This window comes from Camelus ferus, chromosome 5, assembly GCF_009834535.1.
Source record: "Camelus ferus isolate YT-003-E chromosome 5, BCGSAC_Cfer_1.0, whole genome shotgun sequence".
Classification (NCBI taxonomy): Eukaryota; Metazoa; Chordata; class Mammalia; order Artiodactyla; family Camelidae; genus Camelus; species Camelus ferus.
The window spans coordinates 69446295-69472982 of NC_045700.1; the positions used below are offsets into that span (position 1 = coordinate 69446295).

At 34.3% G+C, this 26688-nt stretch overlaps 1 protein-coding gene across 4 annotated transcripts in view; it reads left to right on the plus strand.

The window, feature by feature from the left end:
* Positions 1-4738: 4738 nt before the first annotated feature.
* The window catches only part of ICA1L (islet cell autoantigen 1 like), a 50357-nt gene continuing 28407 nt past the window's right edge, over positions 4739-26688 (plus strand). For 2 of the 4 annotated variants that reach the window (XR_004320042.1, XM_032480050.1), the window contains exons 1-4: positions 4739-4912; positions 8816-8883; positions 23495-23663; positions 26595-26667. Coding sequence is in view for 2 of the 4 variants with exons in the window: in XM_032480050.1 (XP_032335941.1) it covers positions 8852-8883; positions 23495-23663; positions 26595-26667 (274 nt within the window). In the remaining 2 variants the exon portion in view is untranslated. Of the gene's footprint in view, positions 4913-8815; positions 8884-23494; positions 23664-26594; positions 26668-26688 lie in introns of those variants that run through there. The other 2 variants (XM_032480051.1, XM_032480052.1) reach the window with 2 other exon arrangements.

Below are 26688 nucleotides of genomic sequence, written 5' to 3' on the forward strand. Positions count from 1 at the left end.
CAAACGTTTTATGAAATTTCCTTTTCTTAATCTTGAACAACAAACTTGCTAATTAAAATTAGGCGCAAGATATACCCTACTTGCTGAAAGGGTCAGTTCACGAAATAAGGCTGAACTTCATCACGTACCAGGGTCTCTGCTGGGGTGGAGGAAAGGGAAAAAAACACAAAAATGTATGAGACATAGAGACTACCTTCAAAAAGCTCACATTCTGACAAAGTTGATACTCAACTAAAAATTAGTGTCCTAAGTGCAAAGAAAGATGTAAATCTAAGGTGGAAAGGAAGAATAGCAAAGGGAGCGATTAGATTTGTAGGGAGCGAGTTGGCTGTCAAGAAAGGCATGTAGAAGAGTGACATTTGAGCCAGATTTGGACATAATCGGTTGGAAAGGTGGAGATTCAGGTTATTTCTGGCAGGGGAAGAAGCACAGAAGCATCAGAAATGATAGCTCAGAAGTACTGTGAGGAAAAAAGCATAATATTTCTTCATATGCTAAGAAGTTTAATTTTGTTTTCCTGTTAAAGCTGCCTTCCAGGTCTTCTCTAAAACATTATTATTTTATTATATTGGAAACTGAAAATAAAACCCAGCTGTGATGATTACCTAGAGATTATTAGGGTAGAAATTTGAGTTACCTAAGATTTTTATTCTACTTAGAATGTAGGAAAACATAATAGCTTTTCTATGAGTAGATGACCAGTATTTGCTTTTTCATATCCTTCTTTGAATTTGGAATGACCATTTTGGAGCTTTGTCAACAATGCATAATATATCAGAATGTTTCCTAGAATTATCAGGGTAAAAGAACAAATGGAAGTTTAAATTGACATAAAATACACATAATTGAACACATAACCCTGCAAAATAAATACTATCTGGGAATTTCTGATAATAACATTGAAATCTGCTTATAAAAATTCTTTGATGTATTCTAGTTTTAAGAAATCAGTTCCTTATAAGGAGAAATAGTAATCTTTGATATATACTATCATATCTCCTTAAAGGGAAAAAAGTGATATTTTAAGACTATGCATGTGCAAGGGATATTCGATTAATATCTTTTTAATTTTAAAAACCGCTGTTTGGAATCATGTTTCATTAAGTGCTATCCAAACTTTGCTAATCAGAAACTACCAGGTATAAGAACAGTAGGAACTTTTAGTCACTTTAATTCTGATTTTTTTACTATCACAAACTCCTAGTAGCAATCATATAATAATGTTAATTATTCTGTTATATAACCCAAACATATCTTTAATATAAGTTAGTAGAAAAGGTGTGTTTCTTTGGGTTTGTTTAATAGAATTAAATTGACTACTCTTTGTTCCAATATGAGTTCCACTGGTTCACAGATCTGAAGAAGTAAATTATCTTCTGGTAGTGTCTATAAAAATGGCAAAAAACTATCCCACCATAACAATCCTCTGACATAGGTACTAAATGATCTGTATTTTAAAGAAGAATGTATATGTTAGAGAGGTCAAGTTATTTAACCAGATTGCAGGCAGCCAGTAAATGCCCCAGTAAGAATCTGAATTTGGGTTTATCTGAGTCGGGAGCTCAAGCTCTTAACGAGTACATATTCTGCCTATTCTTCAGTCATGCTCTGGAAAGATGATTTTATAATACATGTGAAGAATTAATGTGAAAATGTCTTTACCTACATGAAAGAACGGCTATATATCAATTTAAGTGGCATTTATTGGTACCAAATCACCATGTTATGTTCAGCTTGGCACGTTTTTCCCCTTAAAAATTAATTTCAATTCTAGTATACTACTAAATGTATTAGCATAATATGTAAATGTGTACTTTAAAGATCCATCCCTGTGTTTTCTTGTAGGGACTGTATATAAGCAAAAAGGAACTTTAGAAATTATCCTGTTATTCATATCATTTGAATTACCATGTTATTCACGTTATTAAGGGAAACCACAACCCAGGCAGGTTAAATATGTAGTGTGAAGGTATATAGCCAATTAGATAGGAGACATGCTTCTAAGTAATAAAGACTACAAAGATGATCTTGTTAGGTACAATCTGATATACAGTTTAGAAACATGTCAAACAATTCTATATATAGTTATATGCCTGGGACTTATTAATACCAAATAAGGTTCAATGGTTATTTCATGGGGAGGAAATACTTTTTTATTTGTCTGTAATATTTCACATTAAAAAAAATCATTTCAATAATACTGTCCAATTCTAGCCTTACTTGAATAAACAAAAATGTAGTATGGGAGAGTGAGCATGCTTACCTTGCCATATGTAAGTAATTACTAGTGTGAGCATCTGGGAAGATAACGTCTTCATACTCTCACTGACTGCCACTGACAGGCCTGTTGCTTTTGACTTCCTTGATAAGATCACAAAGATTACAAAGGAAAGTAGAACACCTTGAGGAAGTGGAGCTCTTTCCATGACATCAGATTCCATGACATCAGGTCCAACAGATCCCTAATCCTTAAGAGTAAAGCGGTACCAAAGGGTAGATAGAATTCTTAATACGTTTTCTAATATCAATTGAGATTTTATTTGGGAGTTATCCAGAGGTTTGCTTGATGGTGCAAAAATAAAAGTAAACATCATTGCTCTCTGAGGAAATCAAGGACTCTAGGCTGTGATCCCAGATTTGTGAAGCCCCACATTCCAAGCCATCTAATGGTCTTCTAGTTAGCTTGTGCACCTGTTTATACTAGGATAAATCTGTTAATATATTGATAGAAAGCTAAATAGCAGTTCTATGAATACATTTCTAAGTGAAAGTAAATCCTCCCATAAAGTATTTTAATGGTGTTAACTGCAGCTGCCTCATTTGTTAAGGGAGTAGTACAAGGCTATTTAAATATTTCCTTATCAATCCAACACCAGGAGTAAGAAGACCGATTCCTGCCTAGGAGTGTCAGTAGCTCTACCTTGCTTGCTGACACCTTTCCTATACCGTGCCCCAACTTGCACATTTGTTTTTAGTGGCCTGTGAAGGAAAGTTCTTATGTATAAATGCTATATTATATAGTGGCTTGGAGACATTGTGTATCTTTGGGTAATTTCCCCCAATTAAGTGAACAAAACCAACAGCCCTACCCTGACTTCCTGCTGTGTTCCTTGGAGGCCCTTTCTCTGCTCCAGACTGAGCCGAAGAGCTATTAGTTTAATATATTCTTGAGTTAAACTTTATCCAGTTGGAACAAGCACATTCTAAACTACCGCAAGAAACTTAACTACGGTGCATAGTAACATTGTGAAAGTCATCTTGCTTACCATATTAGAATCTCTTATTCTTTGGGAAGAACAGTGTTCAGTTCTTTTTAGATATTTTATACTATATCCTTCCGTTGTCAATTAGCTATCTTTGTTTCTGTTCATTGATTGATTGAATAAACATTCAGCACCAGTATGTATTAGGCAGCGTACTGAGAAAGAAGGCTAAAGAAATGCATGAGGTTTTTTCACTTTGGAGAAGCTCACATCTAATGGAGGAGAAAGGCAGGTAAATACTTAAAACATACTACAGTTGTTGAATAAGAGTAGAGGTATGCCTTTAGGAGGGACACCAAACTTGTTATCAGTGAGTCAGGAAAGATCTGAGGAAGTACAGCAATCATATTTGCCAAATACTAATTCTTACCCTTTTAAGTATCTGGACTTTGAGAATCTGAGGAAAGTTTAGGAGTCTTTCCTTTAAAAAAAAAAAAAAGCCAAAATTTTGTATATTATTCCATGTATTCATCTTGAAACCCTGTATATCTCAGGGTGAGAATCCCTGGTCTAATTATTAAAGCATCTTAATATTTTCAGTCCAAATTATCTCAGTAGTATAAGTAGTCTACACTTTCCCTATTCTAAAACTTATTTTTTTCAGGCTTTCAAGGAAGTACTTTGTGATGATATTCTAGAATCTCACCCCATCTTTATGTCTTTCATGACCTTACAGATTTTAGTTATTACCTCAAGGGTATACTTTTCCCCTTTCTAGCCTGTATGTCACAGTTTTAATTAAATCATATTTTGTAGTTTTAGGGAAGGTTTTTTTAGCACCTTTAGAAAGAAAGCAGTTTGGATCTAAATCATCTTCCACCAGTAACATTTTACTTTTGCCTTATTTCCAATTTTTTTCTGAGGTTTTTAGGCGCAAATTTTACCTCTGACTCGAAGATTCGTTTGTGACAAACTATGGTAATATATACGTGCATTTGAGGTCAGTTACTAACAGCTGTTAACTCAATCCTCTTTAAATCTTTGAAATACGAGTTAAATACAGCAAGTGAACGTTTACCGCGCGCCGCCAATGGTATTGAGAAGCGCCTGAGGATTCAGGAATGACTGAGGCTCAGACGCTTACATCCTCGCAGCGGCGGCTCCTTAGGGTCGGCAGGTGCAGTGGTGCTCGGAGGAGGCAGGGAGGACCCGGGCGAAGGCTCAGAAAAGGAAGTCGAGAATTCCTCCCACTTCCCCACGCCTTGGAGATTTCCCACTCAGTACCTGATACTGATGTTCTAACCGGTTTGGTGTTTGCCATTTCACTTTATTAAGTAAAGAGGAATTCGGGAAAGGAGGAACACAGAGGGTCCCGGAGTTTCTTTAAGCACGGACAGAGAGCCCGGGCCCCGCGGAGTGAGGCGAGCGCCTGAGGGGAGTGAACGCGGACGCCCGGGCGGCGGCGCAACAGGGCATCGCGGCTTCCGCGCGCGCCAGGCCGCGGGGTTTAAATCTCCCGCCTCCCGCAGCCGGAGCCCGACACCTCCACGCTCTGGTGCGGAGGGGCACCGGCTGCGGAAGCGGCCTGGAGGCAGCGCGGCGCTCGCGGGCGGCGGCGGCGGGGAGAACGGGCGCAGGGACCGACCTCTGCGGGACCGAGCGCGACCCGAGGCGGCGGAGGACCGGCGCGTCGGGGATCCGGCGTCGAGGTGAGCGTCTGCGAACTCCCCTCGCCCCCACCCTCCCCGGCGGCGGAAGGGCAGTGCCCTTCGCGTCCGGCCGGGCCCCGGAGGCCAAACCTTTGGTTCCCATGGTGACGCCGCCAGGTGGAAGCGCGGCGGGAGGCGCGGGCCACGCGCGCACGCGGTCTCTCGGGGCCTCGCCGGCCGTCTTGGTTCCCTCAGGGACCCCGGCCCCCGCGGCCTCCCTCCGCAATGAGGTCCTGGTCCGAGCTCCTCCGAGCAGAGCGGATAAAGAGTGGTTTGGGGCTTAACTGGGTCCCAGTGGGACGAAGGGACCTTCCACCCACACCCGCCCAGGCGGAGAACCAGCGCGGGGGCCTGAAGCTTGTTTGGGAGATTTTTCTCGAAGGTGGAGATCGCTTCCATTAGCGGCAGATGTTCACGGCCTTTAGGTGCCTTCCTGCTGACCTTTTTATGTTGTGCTTATTTTCAGTCATTGTTTTGTAATGGGAATGCCTGTCTTCTTTAGAAACTAAATGGCTAGTGATGGGCAAGAGAAACAAGTAAATGTGCGGTTTAAGACAAACTGCGGAAGCCACGAGCTCCCGAGGGGTTCCGCGCTCACATCTTGCAGCCTGAGGCCATTATCCCAGCCCCACGCTCCTCTCCGGCTCCTGGAAACTCGGATCATCTGGTCACATGCCCACAAGCTGTGAGCGGTCAGATGCCTGATGCTGTGAGAAAAATGGAGAGGGGGAAAAAATCCATCCTGGCAACTAACCCGCGATGCTGTGGATTAGCCAGTAGAGGGGGTCGGATTGTTTTTCATGTAATAGATGATCCTGATGCACAGATCATCTTAAACGCTGTCGTAAGCTGTGAGTCACTGTGAAATAGCTTATTGGGCAAATAACGTTTATCCATGGTTTGGGGCTTTCTCAAAGTATTTATGTATTGATTTATTTGGTTCTGACTCAAGCAACATACGGTAAGGCGATATTAGCTAATCATCTCACATCAATATTTATGGAGTAGCCACAGGTGCTTCATCCTTTAATAGGAGTTAATTATACATTTATTGGCCAAATAAACATACAGTGGTATGTATATATTTAAATATGACCAAATTTTTAATCGTTTTTTATTCTTTGTGCCTAATATACACAGTATTCTTTGAAATTTCTGTATTTATTTAATAGTGCAAAGTGATTGTATATCTTGACGTTGAAACACTTATGTGCAAGACATTGTTCTAATTATCAGTAACTATAATTGCCAGACAAATCATTACAACGTTAGAGTTCGGTGGTTGCTGAGAGATCAGCTAGTCTGAAGTGCAAAAACTGCAAACAGATTAATGGAAAAACTAGGATGCCACACTTTTAGGAATATTTATTATAAAACACTAAAAATTTATACCAGTGACTGAACTAAGACCAAATATCAAGATATTAAATAACAGATATACAACAGTATTGTTTTGTTCTATACTGTCAAACTTTGTGATTTCATTGTGTGGTACATACTGTATTTAAATTTTTTTCTTTAATAGTTTATGTTTCTCAGTACTCACTGTGCCTCCTTTAAAATTTTATATTTTAATAACAGAAGGAGTGTGTGAAAGACTTTTCAGTCTGTAACTGGAAAGATTTCCTCATGTGAACTGGCTTTTGATATTTAATATCCTTATTTCCCTTTTCCATTGTGTTTTTTTTTTTATTCCTCCCTTAGGTTTTTCTTAAGTCAAACTTTTCAAACTTCTGCTTGCATCTAATACTCACCTGTGTAAATTATTATTATTATTAGTTTGCCATTGTTGACTCACTTGCGAATAATCATTTAGGTTTAAAAAAAATGTGTGTGGATTTAGTTTCAATTAAAAAACAAAACAAAACCCAAAGACTAAAGTACCACACTATATATATGTTTACAACAGCCAACATTAACAACTGTTAACATTGTGTCATATAGTTCTTTCAAGTATTTTTAAAATAAAGAAATAAAACATTTCCAATAAAGCCAAAGTTATTTTTCTACCATACCCATTCTCTTCTTGCCTACCCTGTATTGCTCATTTATATTTTTATTTATTTATTTCTTGATCAGTCTTGCTAGAAGCATTATCATTTTTAGTAATTTTTTCAAATGAGCCAACTGTTGATTTTCTCTATTTGCTTGTTTTCTATTTCACAGATTTCTTCCCCTATCCTTATTATTTTGTTTCTTCCACTTTGGGTTTAATTTGCTCTTCTTGTTCTAACTTCTTAAAGTGGAAGCATAAATTATTGACTTTATACCTTTTTTCATTTGATATAGGTATTTAAAGCTATGTTTTCTTCTAAGCATGCTTCAGTTGCATCCCACAAATTTGGATGTTTCCATTATCATTCAGTTAAAAATATTTTAACATTTCTCTGCAATTTCTTTGGTCCATTATTTATTTAGATGTGTTATTTTATTTCCAAATATTTGGGAACTTTTTAGATAGATCGTCGCTATTGATTTCTAAATTAGTGATGTTGGGTTTGGAGAACATACTCTGTATTATTTAAAAACCTTTAAATTTATTGAATTTTTGGTTTGTTTTGGGGGTTTTTTTCTGCCTAGCCTAGGGTCTATCTTGGTGAATGTTCCAGTTACCCTTGGAGGAAAAATGTGTATTTGGCTGTTGGTGGTGGAATAATCTATAAATATCAGTTAATTAAGTTGGTTGAGGGTGTTGCTTAAACCTTTAAAATCTTTACATTTTTTATTCCTTATTCTGTTAGTTACTCTGGGTGGAGTGTTGAATCTGTAATTGTGATTGTCGATTTGTCTATTTCCACTTAAGTTATGTTAATTTTTTCCCTTGTATTTTGTGGCTTTGTTATTAGTCACATGCACATTTAAGATTACTCCTTTTGATAAATTGACCCTTTTGTTATTATGAAATGTTCATCTTACCTCTGAAAATACTTTTTACTTAGAAGCCTGTTTTGTCTGACGTTACTATAAGCTTAATGTTTCCCTCAGATCTTTTTCTATCCATTTCCTTTTAACTCATCTGTACGTTTATGTTTAAAGTGTTTTTTTTTATAAACTACATATAGTTGGGTTGTACTATTTGTTTATCTAGTCTTACAACCTGTGCCTTTTAACAGTGTTGTATTTTCCATTCATGTGTTTGTAATTGCTTTCTGAGTTTAGATTAAGCATGTTGGTTTTCTTTTTCTATTTTCCTGTTTTCTCTTTGGTCCTCTTTGGTGTTCTTTTTTTTTTTTTTCTAATTTCCAACTTAATCTTTGGTCCTCTTTCCTGCCTTCTTTTTGGTAAGTTGGGTTTTTAAAAATATGTTCTACTTCTGTCTTGATTTTTTAGTTTTGCCTCTTCCTATTCTTTGTTTATTGTTGTGCTAAAGACTACATTATGCATCTTGAACTTGTAACAGCCTATTTTCAAATGTATTCTAGTACTTCATGAACAATGTAAGAGTGTAAATTACAATTTATACTTCTAGTTACCATCTTTTTTTTTAGGCTGTTGTATATTTTACTTCTACATATGCTTTATATTTTTAATTTAAAAATCAATAATCTTTTAGGGAAATCTAAAGATGTATGTGTGTATGTAATTGTTGAAAATGTTTGTATTTATCAATATATTTTTACCCGTTTTGATTTCTCTCTTGCTTTCTGTAGAACTGAGTTTCTCTATGCTATCTATATGCTACCATTTCCCTTCACCCTAAATAATGTTTAGAATTTTATGTAGTGCAGGTCTTGTTGGGATAAATTCCTTCAGCTTTTATCTGTCTGAAATTTCATTTTTGGTTTCATTTTTGAAGGATATTTTTATTGGATATAGAATTCTTGGCCAACTTTTTTCAGAACTGAAAAGATGTAGTTTTCTTGTATTTTTCTCTCTCTTTTTTTTTTTTTTTTTGTCAAACAGCTTCCGTCCTCTTCTTCTCCTGCTGTTCTGCCAAAGATGAAAGGAGCCATAAGTCTCTTCAGTCCTAGGTAGGACTATTCACTTTCTGGATTTTGGTTCATTAGCTTTTCTACATCTTCAACTCTCTAATGGGCTTTAAGAAAACACATAATTTTGTAAGTTATCTAGTTTATTCTCCTTGTTAGGATGGGCATGATATTCTCTTGGAACTTTCTAAAGTAGAAGTGGAAAAGCAGTAAAATACTGATTTAATTAATATTGCTTTAAATCTCTTTATTCTTCTTTTCCATATTCTTTTCTGATTATGTTTACATTTTGTTTTCCCAATGAACTTTTGACTCAATTTGTCTTTTTAAAAAGAATTGCAAACAACCTCTTGATAATGACTGAGTAACACTAAAAATGTATAGATTAATTTGGAGACAAATGACTTCTTTACTTTACTGAGTCTTCCTATCCGAAAACAAGATGTGTCTCTTCTTTTTAAAGTTGTCTTTATATTTTAGTAGTACTTTCAGTTTTCTTCATGTACATTGGCTACTAGCTTGCTAATTCTGTTTCTCTACAGCCATGCCTTGCCTCTTGGCAGGGAAAATAAAAATATCCTGGCTACTGTAAGTTTTAGGGAGCCCAATACACAATACCTCTGGCCTTTTTTGTTCCCTCTTGAGATTGAAACCAAAGGACGTAGGCAGATGGAGATAAAATACTAGCTTTATTTTTGAGAGAATTGTTAGAGGATATGTGTGGCATCAGTGGTCTTTTAATACTTCTGTCCCCCAGCCAGACCGGGAATAATCCACTCAAGGGAACATTTGGGTCTTCATAATAGACACAATTACCAAAGACTTTTGCCTGATTAGGTCACAAGTGGTGAATAAGAGGTTAAAAGAAGATTACATTTACTGATTTTACGACTTCTGGTAAATTAGCTCTACTCAGTCAAGAAATGGGGAGCAGTCAGGTTTCTTGCTCTAGGGGAAAAAGGACAAGCGGCTGAGGATATTTATGGACAATTTCTCCTCATGGAAACTAGAAGAACTGAAAAGAAGCATACGTCACCTAAACCTAATGATCTCTTTCAGCAGTGCTCTCTGCTAGCCTGTGAGACAGGGAAATAGGCACAAGGTAAATGTCGCTTCTTCTTTAAGTCTGGCTGCTATACCTTTAAGGACCCATGTTTTCATATTAGTAATTGATAATTGGAATTGCTCTTCAGGACCCACTCAGTTTGCCAGAACCAAATCTGAATCTGCTTTAGGTTAGAGGAGATGCTTGTCAGATTTGGACGTCCTCTTTAATTGAATATGGTGCAAACTTCGTTGTATCTGACATTTATTCATTGGTATCAGTGCTATGAGATATGGCAGTTTTTTTCCCATTGGAGACCTGCTTTAATGAATACAGGGATTAATTTTATTTAATTTTTTATTGTGATATAGGTGATGTACATTATGTAAGTTATAGATGTAAATTCATAATTTTTAAAGGTTATATTCCATTTATAGTTATAAAATACTGGCTATACCTCATGTTGGACAGTATATCCTTGCAGCTTATTTATATTTTATGTAGTAGTTTGTACCTCTTAATCCCCTACATCTATTTTGCCCCTACCCCTTTCCTCTCCCACTTGCAACCACTAATTTGTTCTCTATATCTGTGAGTTTATTTTCTGCTATATTCACTACTTTGTTTTATTTTCTAGGCGCCACATACAATTAATACCATACAGTATTTTTCTTTCTCTGTCTGACTTATTTCACTTAGCATAATACCCTTTAGGTCCATCCTTGTTGTTGCAAATGGCAAAAATTAATACTTTTTTATGGCTGAGTAGTATTCCATTGAATATATATACCATATCTTCTTTATCCACTTGTCTTTTGTTGGGTACTTAGGATGCTTCCATATCTTGGCAATTATAAATAATGCTGCTAGGAACTTTGTGGTGCATATATCTTTTCGAATTAGTGTTTTCATTTTTTTATTCAGATATATACTCAGGAGTGCAATTGCTGGGTCATATGATAGTTCTATTTTTAGTTTTTTGAGAAACTGCTGTAATGTTTTCCACAGTGGCTGCACCAAGTTACATTCCCACCAACAGTGCACAAGAGTTCCCCTTTTCTTCACTTCCTCTCCAACATTTGTTATTCATGGGGTTTTTTGCTGATAGCCATTCTGACAGGTGTAGGGTGATATTATGGTTTTAATTTGCATATCTCTGATAATTAATGATATTGAGCATCTTTTCATGAGCCTGTTGGCAATCATATCTTCTTTGGGAAAATGTCTATTCAAGTTTTCTACCCATTTTTTAAAGTAAAAGAAATATAAGAAAAAATAAACAAATAGAGGGGAGGGTATAGCTCAAGTGATAGAGTGCATGCACTACCATGCACTGCGTCCTGGGTTCAATCCCCTGTACCTCCTCTAAAAATAAATAAATGAATAAACCTAATAACATCTTCCCTCAAAAAAAATTTTTTTTTAAAAATGGAACCTAATTAGACTTAAAAGCTTTTGCACAGCAAAAGGAGCCATCTACAAAATGAAAAGACAACTTACTGAATGAGAGAAAATATTTGCTAATGATGTGACTGATAAAGGGGTTAATATTCAAAGTATATAAACAGCTCATACAACTCAACAAAAAAACAAACAACCCAATTGAGATGTGGCAATTTTGCAAGAGTTTCCTTCTCTGATTTTGGTCATATTTTGATCAGGGAAAGGAATTATGCAAACATACATCCATTCCCTCATCTTTCCTAGAAGCTGTTAACCTTTTAAATCATTGCTCATCTAACAGATGAACATATTTTTCTTTCATTTGTGCTTTAATTACAAAAAAATTAAATAATATTTTGTGTATTCATTGGACTTTTGAAGTTCTCTTAAGAATTGCCTGTTCTTGTTTCATTTTTATTTTTTAATTGGTGAGTTTGCCTTTTCACTAGTAAGTTTTGAGTTCTCTAGTTTAAAAATATTAACCTTTTCTTACTTATTCTTAATTTACCGAGTTATATCTTTTCAAAATTTGCTTATGGTCCATTTTGTTATATAAATTAGAAATTTTTATAATGTTCTACATGATTTCTGTGCCTGGTTCTGCCTTAGAAAGTTTTCTGACACCAAAAAACTTACAAAACATTCATCTGTATTTTCACATGGTATTATTATAAAATTTTAACATTTAAAATTTGAATCATTCTTACATGACTCAGAATCAAACTCTTTTTGCAGATGATTAATTGTCCCAACAATATTCATTGAATAATATATTCTTCCCTACTGATTTGAAATGCTACATTCATTGTAGTGGGCTGAATGTGTTCCCCAAAGATAACAGGTCTTAATTCTTTGAATCCATCTGTGTTACCTCATACGGTAAAATTTTGCAGCTGTGATTAAGGATCTTGAGATGAGATTATTCTGGATACCTGGGAGGGTCCTAAATGCCGTCAAAAATGTACTCATTTTTGAGAGAGAGAGAGAGAGAGGGAGATAAAACACATACACAGAGGAGAAGGTGACGTGAAGATAGAGATTGGAGTTATGTTGCCATTAGCCAAGGACTGCCAGTCGCTGTGAGAAGCTGGAAGAGGGAAGAAGGTATTCTTCCCTGGAGCCTCCCAGAGGGAGTACAGCCCTGCTGATACCTTGACTTCAGACTTCTGACCTCCAGAACTGTGAGATAATACATTTCTATTGTCTTAAGCCAACAATTTGTGGTCATTTGTTACAGGAGCCATAGGAAATTAATACAGTGATCATGTACTACATTCTTTTCTATTTTTTGGTCTCCTTGTAGATTTTGTTTGTTTATTCCACTACTGTATGGTTCTGGTACCAGTACTAGTGTGTCTTAATTAGTAAGCTTCATATTCAGGCTTATTTTTCAAAATAATTGTTATTTTGTTAAAGTTTTACATGTACGTGACTTTTAAAAGTCAAATATTAACGGGACCATAATGTATAAAAGCAGTCCTCACATTACTACCCCAGTTCCAATCTCCAGTGTCACCTAGCTTCAACACTTCTGTTTCCTCTGGTTTTTCTAAATCACATGTTCATATGCTACTTTTTGATTTAATAATTTAAAGCATTATCTACCTACTTTCTATGGTAGATGAGGACTTAGCTATCCTTTACTGCCACATTCCCCTCTTGTCCTCCCCCATTATAGCTATATTGACAGTTTTACTATTTTCTTCCCAATTTGGATTTCTTTTTTTCTTCTCTGATTGCTGTTGCTAGGCTTCCAGTACTATTTTGGATAAAAGTGGCAAAGTGGGCATCCTTGTATTATTCCTCATCTTTAGAGGAAATGCTCTCAGCTTTACAGGCCCAGGAAAAGATGCTCAGCATCACTAATTGTCAGGGAAATACAAATCAAAACCACAGTGAGATAGCACCACATACCTGTTAGATTGGCTATTATGAAAAAGAAAACGATAAATATTGGTGAGGATGTGGAAAAAAGGGAACCTTTCAGCACTATTTGTAGGAATGTAAATTAGTGCAGCCGCTATGGAAAACAGTTTGGAGATTCCTCAAAAAATTAAAAATAGTACTACCATATAATTCAGCAATTCTACTCTTGGGTATTTATCTAAAGAAAACAAAAACACTGATACCAAAAAATAGATGCACCTCTGTATTCATTGCGGCATTATTTACAATAACCAAGAAATGGAAGCAATCTAAGTGCCCGTCAATAGATGTATGGATAAAGAAGATATGGTGTGGGCATGTGTGTGTGTATATGTATGTGTATATGTATATATGTGTGTGTGTGTGTGTGTGTATATATATATAAAATTTTACTCAGCCATGAACAAGAATGAAACCTTGCCATTTACAAGCATAACAAAACAAACTGAGACACAGATACAGAGAAGAAACATGTGGTTGCCAGAGAGGAGATGGGTGGGGAGAGGAGAGATTAAGAGAAGAGGGAGATTAAGAGGTACAAATTTGCAGTCACAAAGTAAATGAGTCACAGGTATGAAATGTATCGTGTGGGGAATATAGTCAATAATTATGTAATATCTTTGTATGGTGACAGATGGTAACTAGGCTTATCGTGGTGATCATTTTGAATGAATAGAATTATTGAATCACTATATACATAATAGGAACTAACAGTGTTATAGGTCAGTTACGCTTCAAAAACAAACAAACTCTTAGAAAAAAGAGATCAGATTTGGTTATCAGGGTGGGAGGAAAGGAACTGGATAAAGGCAATCAAAAGGTGCAAACTTCTAGATATAAGATAAATAAGTACTGGTGATGCAATATAATTAACACTGGTGTATGTTGTATATGAAACTTGTTAAGAAAGTAAATCGTAAAGAGTTCTCATCATGAGGAAAAATTTTTCTTCTGTTTCTTTGGTTTATATCTATATGAGATGATGGATGTTCACTAAACTTAAAGTAGTAATCATTTCATTATGTATGTAAGTCAAATCATTATACTGTACACCTTAAACTTGTACAGTGCTGTATGTTAGTTATATCTCAATAAAACTGGGAGAAAAAAACCAACAACATAGTTGGTTTAATGCCTTATAACCATTCCTCCTTTTTTGAATATTCTTTCCCTTCATTTTTATTGGAGTTAATACTGCTTTTTTTTTAAACCTGATTTTCTGAATACATTGATCTCTTTTTTCCAATTGTACTACCATTTCTGCTGTATGACTGTAATACGATCAAACATATCAGATATGTTTCCTAGAGATCTCCTTTCCAAAGTCCTTTAAGTTTGAGCTGCTTAAATTTGAGCTGCTTGTTCTGTGTAGCTGTCATCTTGGGCCTTCCCTTCATTGCTTTTCCGGGCTGGATTCAGGTCTTCTACCTTGCATTGCTCTTTTAGAGAAATCTGCTCTTACTCTGACTCCCAGTGCTTTGTATGTGATCTGCTTTTCTCTTTAAAGCTTTCTTCTTATCTCTAGTTTTCTGAAGTTCACAATGATGTATTTTGGAGCAAATCTCTTTTTGTGTGGAGACTGGTTTCCTTCAATTATAGAATATTTTCTTCAATTATTTCTTCCCTTAAGCAGTCTTTCAATACTCTTTAGTCAAATATTGGACTTCCTGGACTGACTCTAATTTTCTTACCTTTCTTACGGTTCTACTTTCTGAGAGATTTCTTTTATTTTTCAACCCTTTCATTAATGTTTAAAAAATTTCAGCTATTATACTTTTTCTCCAAGGAGTCTTTCTCATTCTTTTATTTTTCCTTTATGAGGGATAGTCTGCTCTTTTTTTGTGGGAGCAGTAGTATCTTTACTTACTTCTCTAAGATAATATCTTATAGTATCTGAGGGATATTAGTTAGAGGGTTATGTTTTGTTTTCTTTTCTTTCTTATATTGTCTTTGTTTCCTTTCAGATGTTTTCCGTTGTTGTTGTTGTTGTTGTTGTTGTTTTAGGTCAGAGGCCTTTCTAGAATGGAGAGTTTCTTCAGATATCTGGCTATCTTTGGCTCTCTCTATATAAGACCATTACAAAGCTAATTGAAAGCTTGATATGTAGGAGTGAGCTTATCAACTGGTGAGTTTTTTCTTCAGTGAATAGGCAAAGATCCATCCTTTTAGGATGGACATCCAAATGAAATACTCCTTTTCTCTGGAGCTTTTAATTTTTCTCAGAAGAAAGAATGTTCCAGTCTTTTCTGAAGAGTAGAGATGTGTGTGCTTTGCTACTGGTGAGCACTGAAGGGGAAAAGAGCTTGACGTTCAATGATTCAGTATGTAAACTTTCAGTTAATTATTTTGTTTTCAGGCCGAACCCTCTGCTGTGTTAGTTTGCCCAAGATCAGAGCTTTCCATATTCAATTTCTTCAACTTCCATTAAGTGACATCAATTAAGGGGGAAGAAGAGGGTTTAGAGTCTCAGCCTGCTGTATACAGACTTCTGTGATTCCTCCTTTGACTTCTTTAAAAACAAAAAAAACCACTTTGGTTTTTTTACTTTTTTGGGTGGGGGGTTGGTAACTAGGGTTTATTTATTCATTTTAACAGAGGTACTGGAGATCAAACCTAGGGCCTCATGCATGCCAAGCACATACTCTGCAGGTGAACCATACCCTCCCTTCTCCTTTAACTTCTAAATGGTGAGTCTTTTTTTTTTTTTTTTTAACATTTTTTTATTGAGTTATAGTCATTTTACAATGTTGTGTCAAATTCCAGTGTAGAGCACAATTTTTCAGTTATCCATGAACATACATATATTCATTGTCACAGTTTTTTTTAGCTGTGAGCTACCACAAGATCTTGTTGTATTTCCCTGTGCTATACAGTATAATCTTGTTAATCTATTCTACATTTTGAAATCCCAGTCTGTCCCTTCCACCCCCTACCCCCCTTGGCAACCACAAGTTTGTATTCTATGTCTATGAGTCTGTGTCTGTTTTGTATTTATGTTCTCTTTTCTTTTCTTTTCTTTTTTTTTTTTTTTCAGATTCCACATATGAGCGATCTCATATGGTATTTTTCTTTCTTTTTCTGGCTTACTTCACTTAGAATGACATTCTCCAGGAACATCCATGTTGCTTCAAATGGCGTTATGTTGTCCGTTTTTATGGCTGAATAGTATTCCATTGTATAAATATACCACATCTTCTTTATCCAGTCATCTGTTGATGGACATTTAGGCTGTCTCCATGTCTTGGCTATTGTAAATAGTGCTGCTATGAACACTGGGGTGCAGGTGTCTTTTTGAAGTAGGGTTCCTCCTGGATATATGCCCAGGAGCGGGATTCCTGGGTCATATGGTAAGTCTATTCCTAGTCTTTTGAGGAATCTCCATACTGTTTTCCACAGTGGCTGCAACAAACTGCATTCCCTAAATGGTGAGTCTTTGAGATGTTTGGCAAGGTAATTGACTCACTTCTCATTACCTTTCCTCTGTTAGTTGCTTAGGTTACTACTTTCTCTGCTGTCTTCCAAAATGTTATTGAAGTCTCTCATCAGCTGTTGACACTGCTTATTCTATCTATAGTTATAAGTTAATAGATCCTTTTTTGTTTTATACTTTTACATTATTTGAGTGGGTTTGGGAGGGGAACGCAGATAAGTGTGTGTGGTCAATCTGCAGTTTTGGCACTGCACCCTTGTAATATATTTTAATAACTGAAAGGGCAAGTTCTTTCTCTTTCAGTTTATTTCACTAAAATTATTGTGTCAGTCAAATAAAAAGCATCTAGGGTTTTAAAAATTTACATCCTATACATTCTTGTTTATTTAAAGGCTATGTGTAGTAATTAAAGTAATGTATTATACTTAGATACAACTTTATATTTTTAAAAGCAGTTTTGTATGTGTTACCTCATTTAATCTTCATGAGAGGCTCTGCACTTGGGAACATTGGTCACAGCATATGATTGGGAGAGGTGTTGGCCTGAAATTTGCAATAAAGTTGGAAATATAATTCTAGAGTTTCATAAATAGTTAGCTTTAATATCATTTTAACATAAGATCCTAGTGTTTCATGCTTTAAACAATCAAAAACATTTGAAATACAGTTTTCAGGCATTCTTTCAAAAAGATAAAATATTTTCTTCTCTAATTCATTTCCTCATCTCTAATATATTGTTTATATTTTGAATGGTCTTACTGATTGTTATTGACATTTTTCACCTTATTTTCTAGTAACCCAATGAATAATTAATTAATGAAGTTAAGTATAGTTAGTTTACAATATTGTATTAGTTTCAGGTGTCCAGCAAAGCTGATTCAGTATTTTTGTAGATTATATCCCATTATAGGTTATTACAAAATAATGGGTATAATTCCCTGTGCTATACAATAAATCCCTGTTGCTTACTTATTTTATATGTAATAGTTTGTATCTGTTAATCCCATACCCCTAATTTGTTCCTCATACCCTCTTCTCTCCCCTTTGCTAACCACAAGTTTGTTTACATTTGTGGGTTTTTTTTAAGATTCCTCATATAAGTGATATCATATAGTATTTGTCTTACTCTGCCTGACTTATCTCATTTAGTGTAATATTTTCTAGGTCCATTCATGTTGCTGCAAATGACAATATTACATTATTTATGACTAAGTAATATTCCATTGTATATATATATATACCATATCTTCTTTAGTCAGCTGTCTATTGATGGGCACTAGATTGCTTCCATGTCTTGGCTATTGTAAATAATGCTGCTGTGAACATTGGTGTTTGTATGTCTTTTCAGATTAATGTTTTTTCTGGATATACACTCAAGAGTGGGGATTATGGCATTGTATGGTAGTTTCACTTTTAGCTTTTTAAGGAACCTCCATATACTGTTTTCCATAGAGGTTGCACAAATTTACATTCCCACCAACAGTGTACAAGGGTTCCCTTTTCTCCACATCCTTTCTAACATTTGTTATTTGTAGGCTTTTTGACAATAGCCATTCTAACACGTATGAAATGATACCTCATTGTAGTTTTGATTTACATTTCTCTAATAATTAGTGATGTTGAGCATCTGTTCATGTGTCTTTAGCCATCTGTTCATCTTCTTTGGAAGAGTGTCTATTCAAGTCTTCTGCACATTTTTTATTGGAATTTTTGGATTTTTGATATTGAGTTGTATGAGCTGTTTGTATATTTTGGATATTAACCCCTTATCAGTCACATTATTTGCAAATATTTTCTCCCATTCCATAGGTTGTATTTTTTTGTTGTAGATGGTTTTTTTCTGTGCAAAAGTTTAATTTTAATTATGTAATTATCTATTTTAAATGCTACTCATATGTTCTTTATGAAATGACTAACGTGGTATAAGTAAACTTTGTCTCTGTAGTAAATTCTTAGTCTATCAGTCGGAAAAGTAGATAACAATCCTGAATCATATCATTTTGAGGGGAAAAGATCTAATTTGTTTTTCTGTGTAGTTTCTTCTTTATAGAGTAAGGTTATGCTGACTACGGAAAATATAGACTAGTTATAAAAAATAAATTTTATTGTACCTAGAAATTCAAATGTAGTTTGCAATATTAGAGTTTTCAGTTTTGTTAATGACCTATTTCTGTTTTCATTCTTACAAGCAACATCCTTTTTATGTACCTAACTACTTTTTGGAAACCTATAGGTTTTTAGAAGCCAGTTGCCTGAAAATTAGGAAACTAATATTGTATGTTTTAGATAACTCACTATAAGATAGGAGATAACCTTAATCACGCTTTTCCCCACCTTCAAAATGCAAAAGAGCATTCATTGCTTTTGAAGTCAAAAGACTAGGTTGTGTGCTGTGTATCAGGATTGGTCTTAATGTATGTGTATCCTTGAGAAATTTCCCTTAATTTAACAGTGCCTCAGTGATCTCCTTTATAAAACTAGAATAATAAAATCTGCTGTTTCTAGCTTTCAAAGTTATCAAGATCAAAGGAGATAAAATTTATGAAAATGTTTTTAAAACTATCAAAGCCTCTACAAGTATAGTGATTATTATTTTAGTAAGTAGTAGTACCAAGATTATCAGGAACTTGTAAATATCTTAAGCCTCCTCTAAGACTGTACCTTTTATATAATTTTGAATTCTTTTTGAAAAAAGATTACACTTTAGTCCTTTTATAAGTATATTAGGTCAAGATTGTAACCTCTTTGTGGGCAGTTTACCTTCTTAGTATGAATTTTAGGGTGTGTGATTGGCTATAAGCAATTGCCATATTCTTTCTATTTTAGATAAGCACACATCTATATTTAACTTTCTCATTCAGTGTCTTTCTGGCATTAAGATTGCAGTGTCAAGTGTAGTACCCAGAACAAAGCTGGCATTTAATATGTATATGAAACTTATTTCCTTATTGGGATTATTGGAAATGTCAGCTAATTTAGTTCCGCACCAGTTCTGTTGTCTTAGAGTATTTGTAAATTTCAACTGCTCTAGTCCTGTAATGGTTCTAGTATCTGAGTAACCAAACTCATGTTGGCTAAACAACAGTTAAGGTCACCTATCTGAAAGGATTATATTCATAACCTGGATGCAATTCTAGTCTGATGTTAAAGCTGGTACTTTATAAAATATATCCTTTAGGGAAGTTTGAGGGGCAGAGTCTCCATCTGTGACTTAATAGTTTGTCTTTCATATCAGTAGCCCCTAACGATTTCAGTAGGCTTCAGTTTCTCTCCATCTGTTAAAGGTGGCATACAGAAAACCCTGTATCATAATCTACTCACTGATTTGCCAGACTCAGAAACCATTCCAGAATTAATGGACAACTGATGAAAGATTAGTCAGGCAGTGCCTTAAAATTATGTATATGATATATATTATATGTGTGTGTGTGTGTGTGTGTGTGTGTGTATGAATGTATACATACATATGAATAAGGAATAATCATTATCTCAGTACAAAGTAAAGCTTAAAGAGGCTTATGACTCTTCAGACTATACTCTGAAAACTATTGTCTAGATCAGGTGTCTGTAAACTTTTTCTGTGAAAAAACATGATAGTCAATAATTTTGCCTTTGTGGGCCTATACAGTCTGCTGGATCTACTCAACTCTGCTGTTGTAGCAAGAAGTCAGCTAAGGACTAATTTGCTGGCAGGCCGTAGTGTTAACCCATCAGTCTAGATCCCTGAAAAAGACTTGAGATGTGACATGGTTTAGGTAGATCATTTGTTCTCAAAGCACTTTCTTCTGAGGTAAGTTTGAATTCCTTTTTTTTAGGTTGAACCATATTAAATTCTTGATTTTGTAGCACAAAAATGGCTTAATGTTGGTCTAATGTTGGCAATTTCATATTAGTCAAAGAAATAAAGCTATTTTACTTATAAAAACTGTTAAATAAGCACACAGTCTGTATTGCTAGTGCCTTGGTGAATGACTTTATGACAAATGAGGGTAAATGATGCTTTAATCCTCTATAGTACTCTTGTTCGGTGATGGAATTAGTAGAAGCTTTCACTCTAACTCCATATAGAATTCATTTTCTCCATGTAATTGTTTTATATTCTCTCAGTGATGGTTAAGATTTTAAAAATTATTTTATTGGTTTCTCATTTTATGGAAGTCTCCATCCTTTTACACCAAAATAGAAATCTATTGAACTCGATAACCTGTAAGTTTCTTTTTAATTTCTTTCAACTTGGGGATTTAAATACCTGTTATATGTAGTACATATTTATCATTAAACTGTTCTTATTATGGTGAATCCATAGCACAATATCAAGAACCTCGCCTAAACTTGCTTCACCTTCCTCAAATCTCCAAATATTACCACCTTTCTGCTTTCTTTCTTAAAGGTCTGTTCTCACTGCTTAACAATCTTTAACTCCCAAATCAACATTTCCAATCTAAAAATTAAAATGCAAATGTATAAAATAATGTGATTCTTAACTGCCAATAATTTCTAAGTGCTTTACATGTATTTTTCTCATTTGATTCTTATAACAATCTATTTACTTCCTCATTCCTATTTTACTGATGAGAAAACTGAAGGTCAGAGAAATTAATGGAACTTGCACAACGTCCCACAGCTGGCAAATAGTAGGGTTATTGTCTTCAAACCTAGACAATCTGACTAGAGACCCAAACTTGAAACAACTTTTGTTACTACTGTTTTAATTGATTGTTAGATATTTCTGTAAACTCAGATGTCCCTTATTTCAAACTCAGAATGTCATTTATCAAATGCATAATGTTCTCACTTAGATAGCTTATTTTCCTAATTGCCCTTATTTTTCAGGGGCAAAACCATTAAATCATTATTAACAAGTTTTATAGATTCTTCCTTCATATCTATTCTTATGCTAATGTCCTTGGTCCAGACTTTAATTATATTTTGTCTGAAATATGGAAAGATAGTTCTGAACTCTGTTTAGTCTTTCTGCTGCTTAGAAACCTTCATTGGCCCCACATTACCTATTAAATACACTTGTAGGTATCTCTGCAATCTGTCATCAATCTACCTTTCTCTTCCTCAGCTTATGTTTGGAATGACATTTTCTTGCTTCACGCGAGAACTGTGTTCTCTTAACTGATTGGGCCTAAGCCTAGGTCAGCTTGGTAGAAGAGATCAGCTGTTTGTCATACAGTTGGACTGACCCTCATGCTGATAACAGTCTGAGGGGAAAACTAATGGAAAGCCATCAAAAGCAACCAAAAGCAGACAGAAATTGGAGGGGAAAAATAAGCTGCGAAGTTTTCCCTCAGAACTGTATCTCAGACAGTACCATGCTTACATCAGACCCAGCCCCTCTCTGTACCAAGATTAAATTCTCTATTTTCTATTCCACCCTACGTCCAACCACGTTACCAGCACAGCACCTAGAGGTTCTGCGGTTAATGATGGCTAATCTGTACTGCCCAGGAATCCAGGAGGGTATCCACAGGAGAATGTCCAGAGAATATCTGGAGGAGTGGCCACCTGTGGGCTTTACATTTTACCTTTGTTCTGTATAATGTTTTATATTTAAACCTAATTTGTCTGATATCAGTATGGCTATCCTTGCTTTAGTTTTGTTTGTACTATATTTACCTGGTATCTCTTAACCCGTAATTCTTTCTCTGTCATTTTGTTTTAGGTGGATCCCAAATAGCGTATAGTAGGATATGGTTTTTTGTTTTTTATGATTTGAGATTCTTTGAATTTAAGAGGAAGTTTGCATTATAATACTAAATAGTATAATTGTTCTTATTCTGTCATCTTAGTTTATACTGTTTGTTATGTTGCCTTACTCCTGTTTTTTAACCTTCTTTTGCTTTTGCTAGTTTTTCTTGCTCTCTTTTTCTGCTCCTTATAATTTAGAAATTAGACATCCTATTTTTATTTGATTAGTAATTACTTCAAAATAAAAAGAAAGTGAACCTCTACTTCTTTACCAACATTAAGAATACATTAGTTATCTGTTGATTCCCCTGGAAGTGATGAATGAGTCACATACTTTAGTATCTCCTTTTGTTCCTACCTCCTGTTTATTGGAATAATTTGGGCTTTTAAAACTGTTATTATTACTTCTTTTTTTTCACATCTCCTTAAGTAACACTTTTCATATTTGCATTTCCCATATATAGCCATGTTAACTGTGTTAAGAACAATTACTTAGACATTAATTTTTAAGTTTACAAAAGGTTACAATTTCCATCTCTGTTTCTTTTATAACGTATCTCCCCTACACTTAAGATCTTTATTTTTGTTTATTAATTGGATATTAAAGTATTTCTTTGAGTAATTTTTAAAGAAGAGTATATATTTGAATCTTTGCATATCTGAGGATTTTTATTAAATGTGTATTCTTCTGACATAGCAATTAATCCATAGGAAGTTTTCCCAAGGAAATGTTAGTAGTTTGCAAAGAAGTGTGTCCAAGTTCATTTTTCAATATTATTTACAAAAGCAAAAATTGGAAACTAATAAATGTCCACAAATAGAGATTGGTCAAATAGAAATATTTCTAGCCATTACTGCAAAATCATAGCAGTTTTCTAACACCTTTGTTATAAATAAAATTAATATATGTATCATTAATATTTTTGCCTTTTACTTGTATATGTTATAATTAAAATATAAATTTAGACCATACAAAGAAAATATTAGCATGTTTAGCTGTTAACATAAATATTCTATTTAGTATCTTTTTAATTAGATTAAATATTGGCTAAATAGATACTTATTATTGAAAAGATTTTTTAAGAAATTTAATTTTAGTCTATTCCCTGTAGTCATTCCATGGATTCCTTTGGGCAGCCCAGACCAGAAGATAACCAGTCAGTAGTCAGCAGAATGCAAAAGAAATACTGGAAAACTAAACAGGTCTTTATCAAAGCAACAGGAAAAAAGGAGGATGAGCACGTGGTGGCATCTGATGCTGAGCTGGATGCTAAACTTGAGGTAAATTACAGGATTCTGTGCATTTCATATAACTTGTTATTATTTGGGACTACTGGGGGGAAAATGACAAGCTTTCACATTGAAGAATTTACCGGGATAAATGCAAGCTTCATAATAGAATAATTGTATCCACCTGTCAATCAGATCGTCTGGATAAGAGTTCTCACAAATTGAGAACTGGCAGAACTTGTGTTCTTAAATTAGATAAATCATGAATTAGGTAATGTCTCTGGCACAAGTATTGTAGTTTTTAAGCTAAATGTTAATGAATTGATTATATTCCTTCTTAAAAAAAAAGAAAAAAGAGGACACTAATGAACTCATCTACAAAACAGGAACACACTCGCAGACATAGTAAACAATCTTATGGTTACTTGGGGAAAGGGAGTGAGAAGGGATAAATTTGGGAGTTTGAAATTTGCAAATGTTAGCCACTATATACAAAAATAGATAAAAGAAAAACAAATTTCTTCTGTATAGCACAGGGAACTATATTCAATATCTTATAATAAACTTTAATGAAAAAGAATATGAAAATGAATATATGTATGTATATGCATGACTGGGACATTGTGCTGTACATCAGAAATTGACACATTATAACTGACTATATTTCAATTTATAAAAACTATATTCCTAATTGGGACCGTCTACTCATTATATATCATGTGATAATACTTTGTACTACTTTTATTTAAAGTTTGTACCTCACTGAAATAAATTAATTGAAATCAAATAGTGGGTTAGGATTTTACAAGTTGGAGTTTCTGTTTCTATTATTAAGGGATGGAATTAATTGAAGTATTTCATCATGTATTTTTGGCTCTGTTTTTCATTTTAAATAAAAGGAATAATAAACCATGAAACAACTTTAAAGCTATATGTTTTATACTTTTAAGTAACTAAAGCAATTAGAAGAAAGATCTCATGTATATTAATGAAAAGGGTCTAGATTTTTAAATGCAGATTTGCTAATTCTGTGTAAATATACTAACTTAAGATAACTTTTATAAACATTTCCAGGCAGGGGCTCTGTTATGCTTGAAATGTAATCGTTTGTTAGAATTATTAAAAATATAGGTCTAATTAAATAAGTCAATCTACTAAGTAATTTCATTCTACAAAAAATAAACTTCCATCATTGCCATAATAAATATGGAAATAGAAATTATTTCTATTTAATAAGCTTTTACTATTTGTGTTGAAAAGTATTCCTCTTAGGATTCAGTTACAAATGTGGAAAAAGTAAAGGGACTTCATTGTAGGTAGTATATTTTAACACTAAGGGAACTCTTTGTTGTTTCCACATATATTCCCACAAAAATAGATTTTTTTCATATTGTTTGACATCGTTAAGTAATCTATGGGTGACATATTTTATATTCAGTGTTATTCTTATCCATTAGACAAGTATTTGGAATCAACCAAGAACTTTCTCCCATATTTGTACTATTGTTTTTACAAATGAAAAATAGTTTCATAACAAGTATATATACTTAAATTATGTTGTACACTTTAAATATATTACAATTTGGTCAAGTTATACCTCACTAAAACTGAAAAAAATTTATTGTAAAAATGGATAGCAATAATATATAAATCTTTCAAGGACCCATGGGAAAAAATCAGCCATTGTCACTTCATCATAATAGAACTATCATTTTTGTATTCTTGTCTAGTCTCCTTCCATTTGGATTTAAAACAGCTCTTTAAATTGCCAAATCCATATACAAAATACAATCCAAACATACTTAACCTCATATGGAAAATTGATGGTTGCTCCTCCATTTAGATTTTCGTGTCTGTTATCAATCTTCCTTTGATCTGATCAAATGTCAAAATAATAGCATAACTTTGTCATAGATACAGCATTCAGGCTTAATTGGGGATGTTGGAAATTCATTTGATAAACAAAGGGTTAGGGCCTAATACTATACTACAGTGCCAAGGTCTTTTGGGGTTTGTTTTGTTTTGTTTTGTTTTTTGGGTTTTTTTTTTTTCCAAAGTCTTTTTGAACTTCATTGCAGTTCTTCAGCATAGGACCTTGTGAGTCTTCTGTATGCTGCACCCTAAAATCTATGCCAGCTTGTTTCCCTGGGAAAACCTACATATATAGATATGTGTGAAGAGTTACCTCCTGTGTATAATGTATCCTGATCTCAAATTTTCATGTGCTTACTTTGAAATAGGAGTTTATTGGATATTTTATTTTTCTGTTAGCTATTAGCAACAGTGGTAATGAAGGAATTAATATTCATGGAAAATTCTAAACAAAATCATGTGAAAGTAGTTTATTTTTTATGTTGTAACACATTATTTAATTTGTTTTGGTAAATTCACTGACCTGTTTTATTTAGACCAATATTGGAGAAAAGCCAGACTCTTGAGTTAGTTAACATTTTCTTTCCTTACTCTTTTCATTTGTGGTAGGCAATGTTTGATGTAGTTTATATTAGATTTAACTTTTTGCTATTTAGATAGTTTGGAGCCCAGGGGAGGACAAACACCACAGTTAAAAAATTTTATTAGCTCCCATGTATTTATGACTATTTTTTCCAGCCCTCATGGAGGAAATCTAAATGTGTTTTCTATTATCAGAAATAAAACAAGATTACACTGTTTAGCACAGGGAAATATACACAAAATGTTATGATAACTCACAGAGAAAAAAATGTGACAATGAGTGTGTATATGTCCATGAATGACTGAAAAATTGTGCTGAACACTGGAATTTGACATAACATTGTAAAATGATTATAAATCAATAAAAAATGTTAAAAAAAATAAATAAAACCAAAACTGAAGTACATTACAGTCAAGAAAAATAGACGTAATACTTATAAGAAAATGTTTTGCTTTTGAAGTGCTTTTTTATATTTTATATCTGTCTATGCTTCTTTAAACTGTCCTAATAAAATTTATATTTCAAAGGTTTTTCACTCCATTCAAGAGACATGCACTGAACTTCTGAAGATAGTTGAGAAATATCAGCTAAGACTCAATGGTATGAAATCATAGATATCTA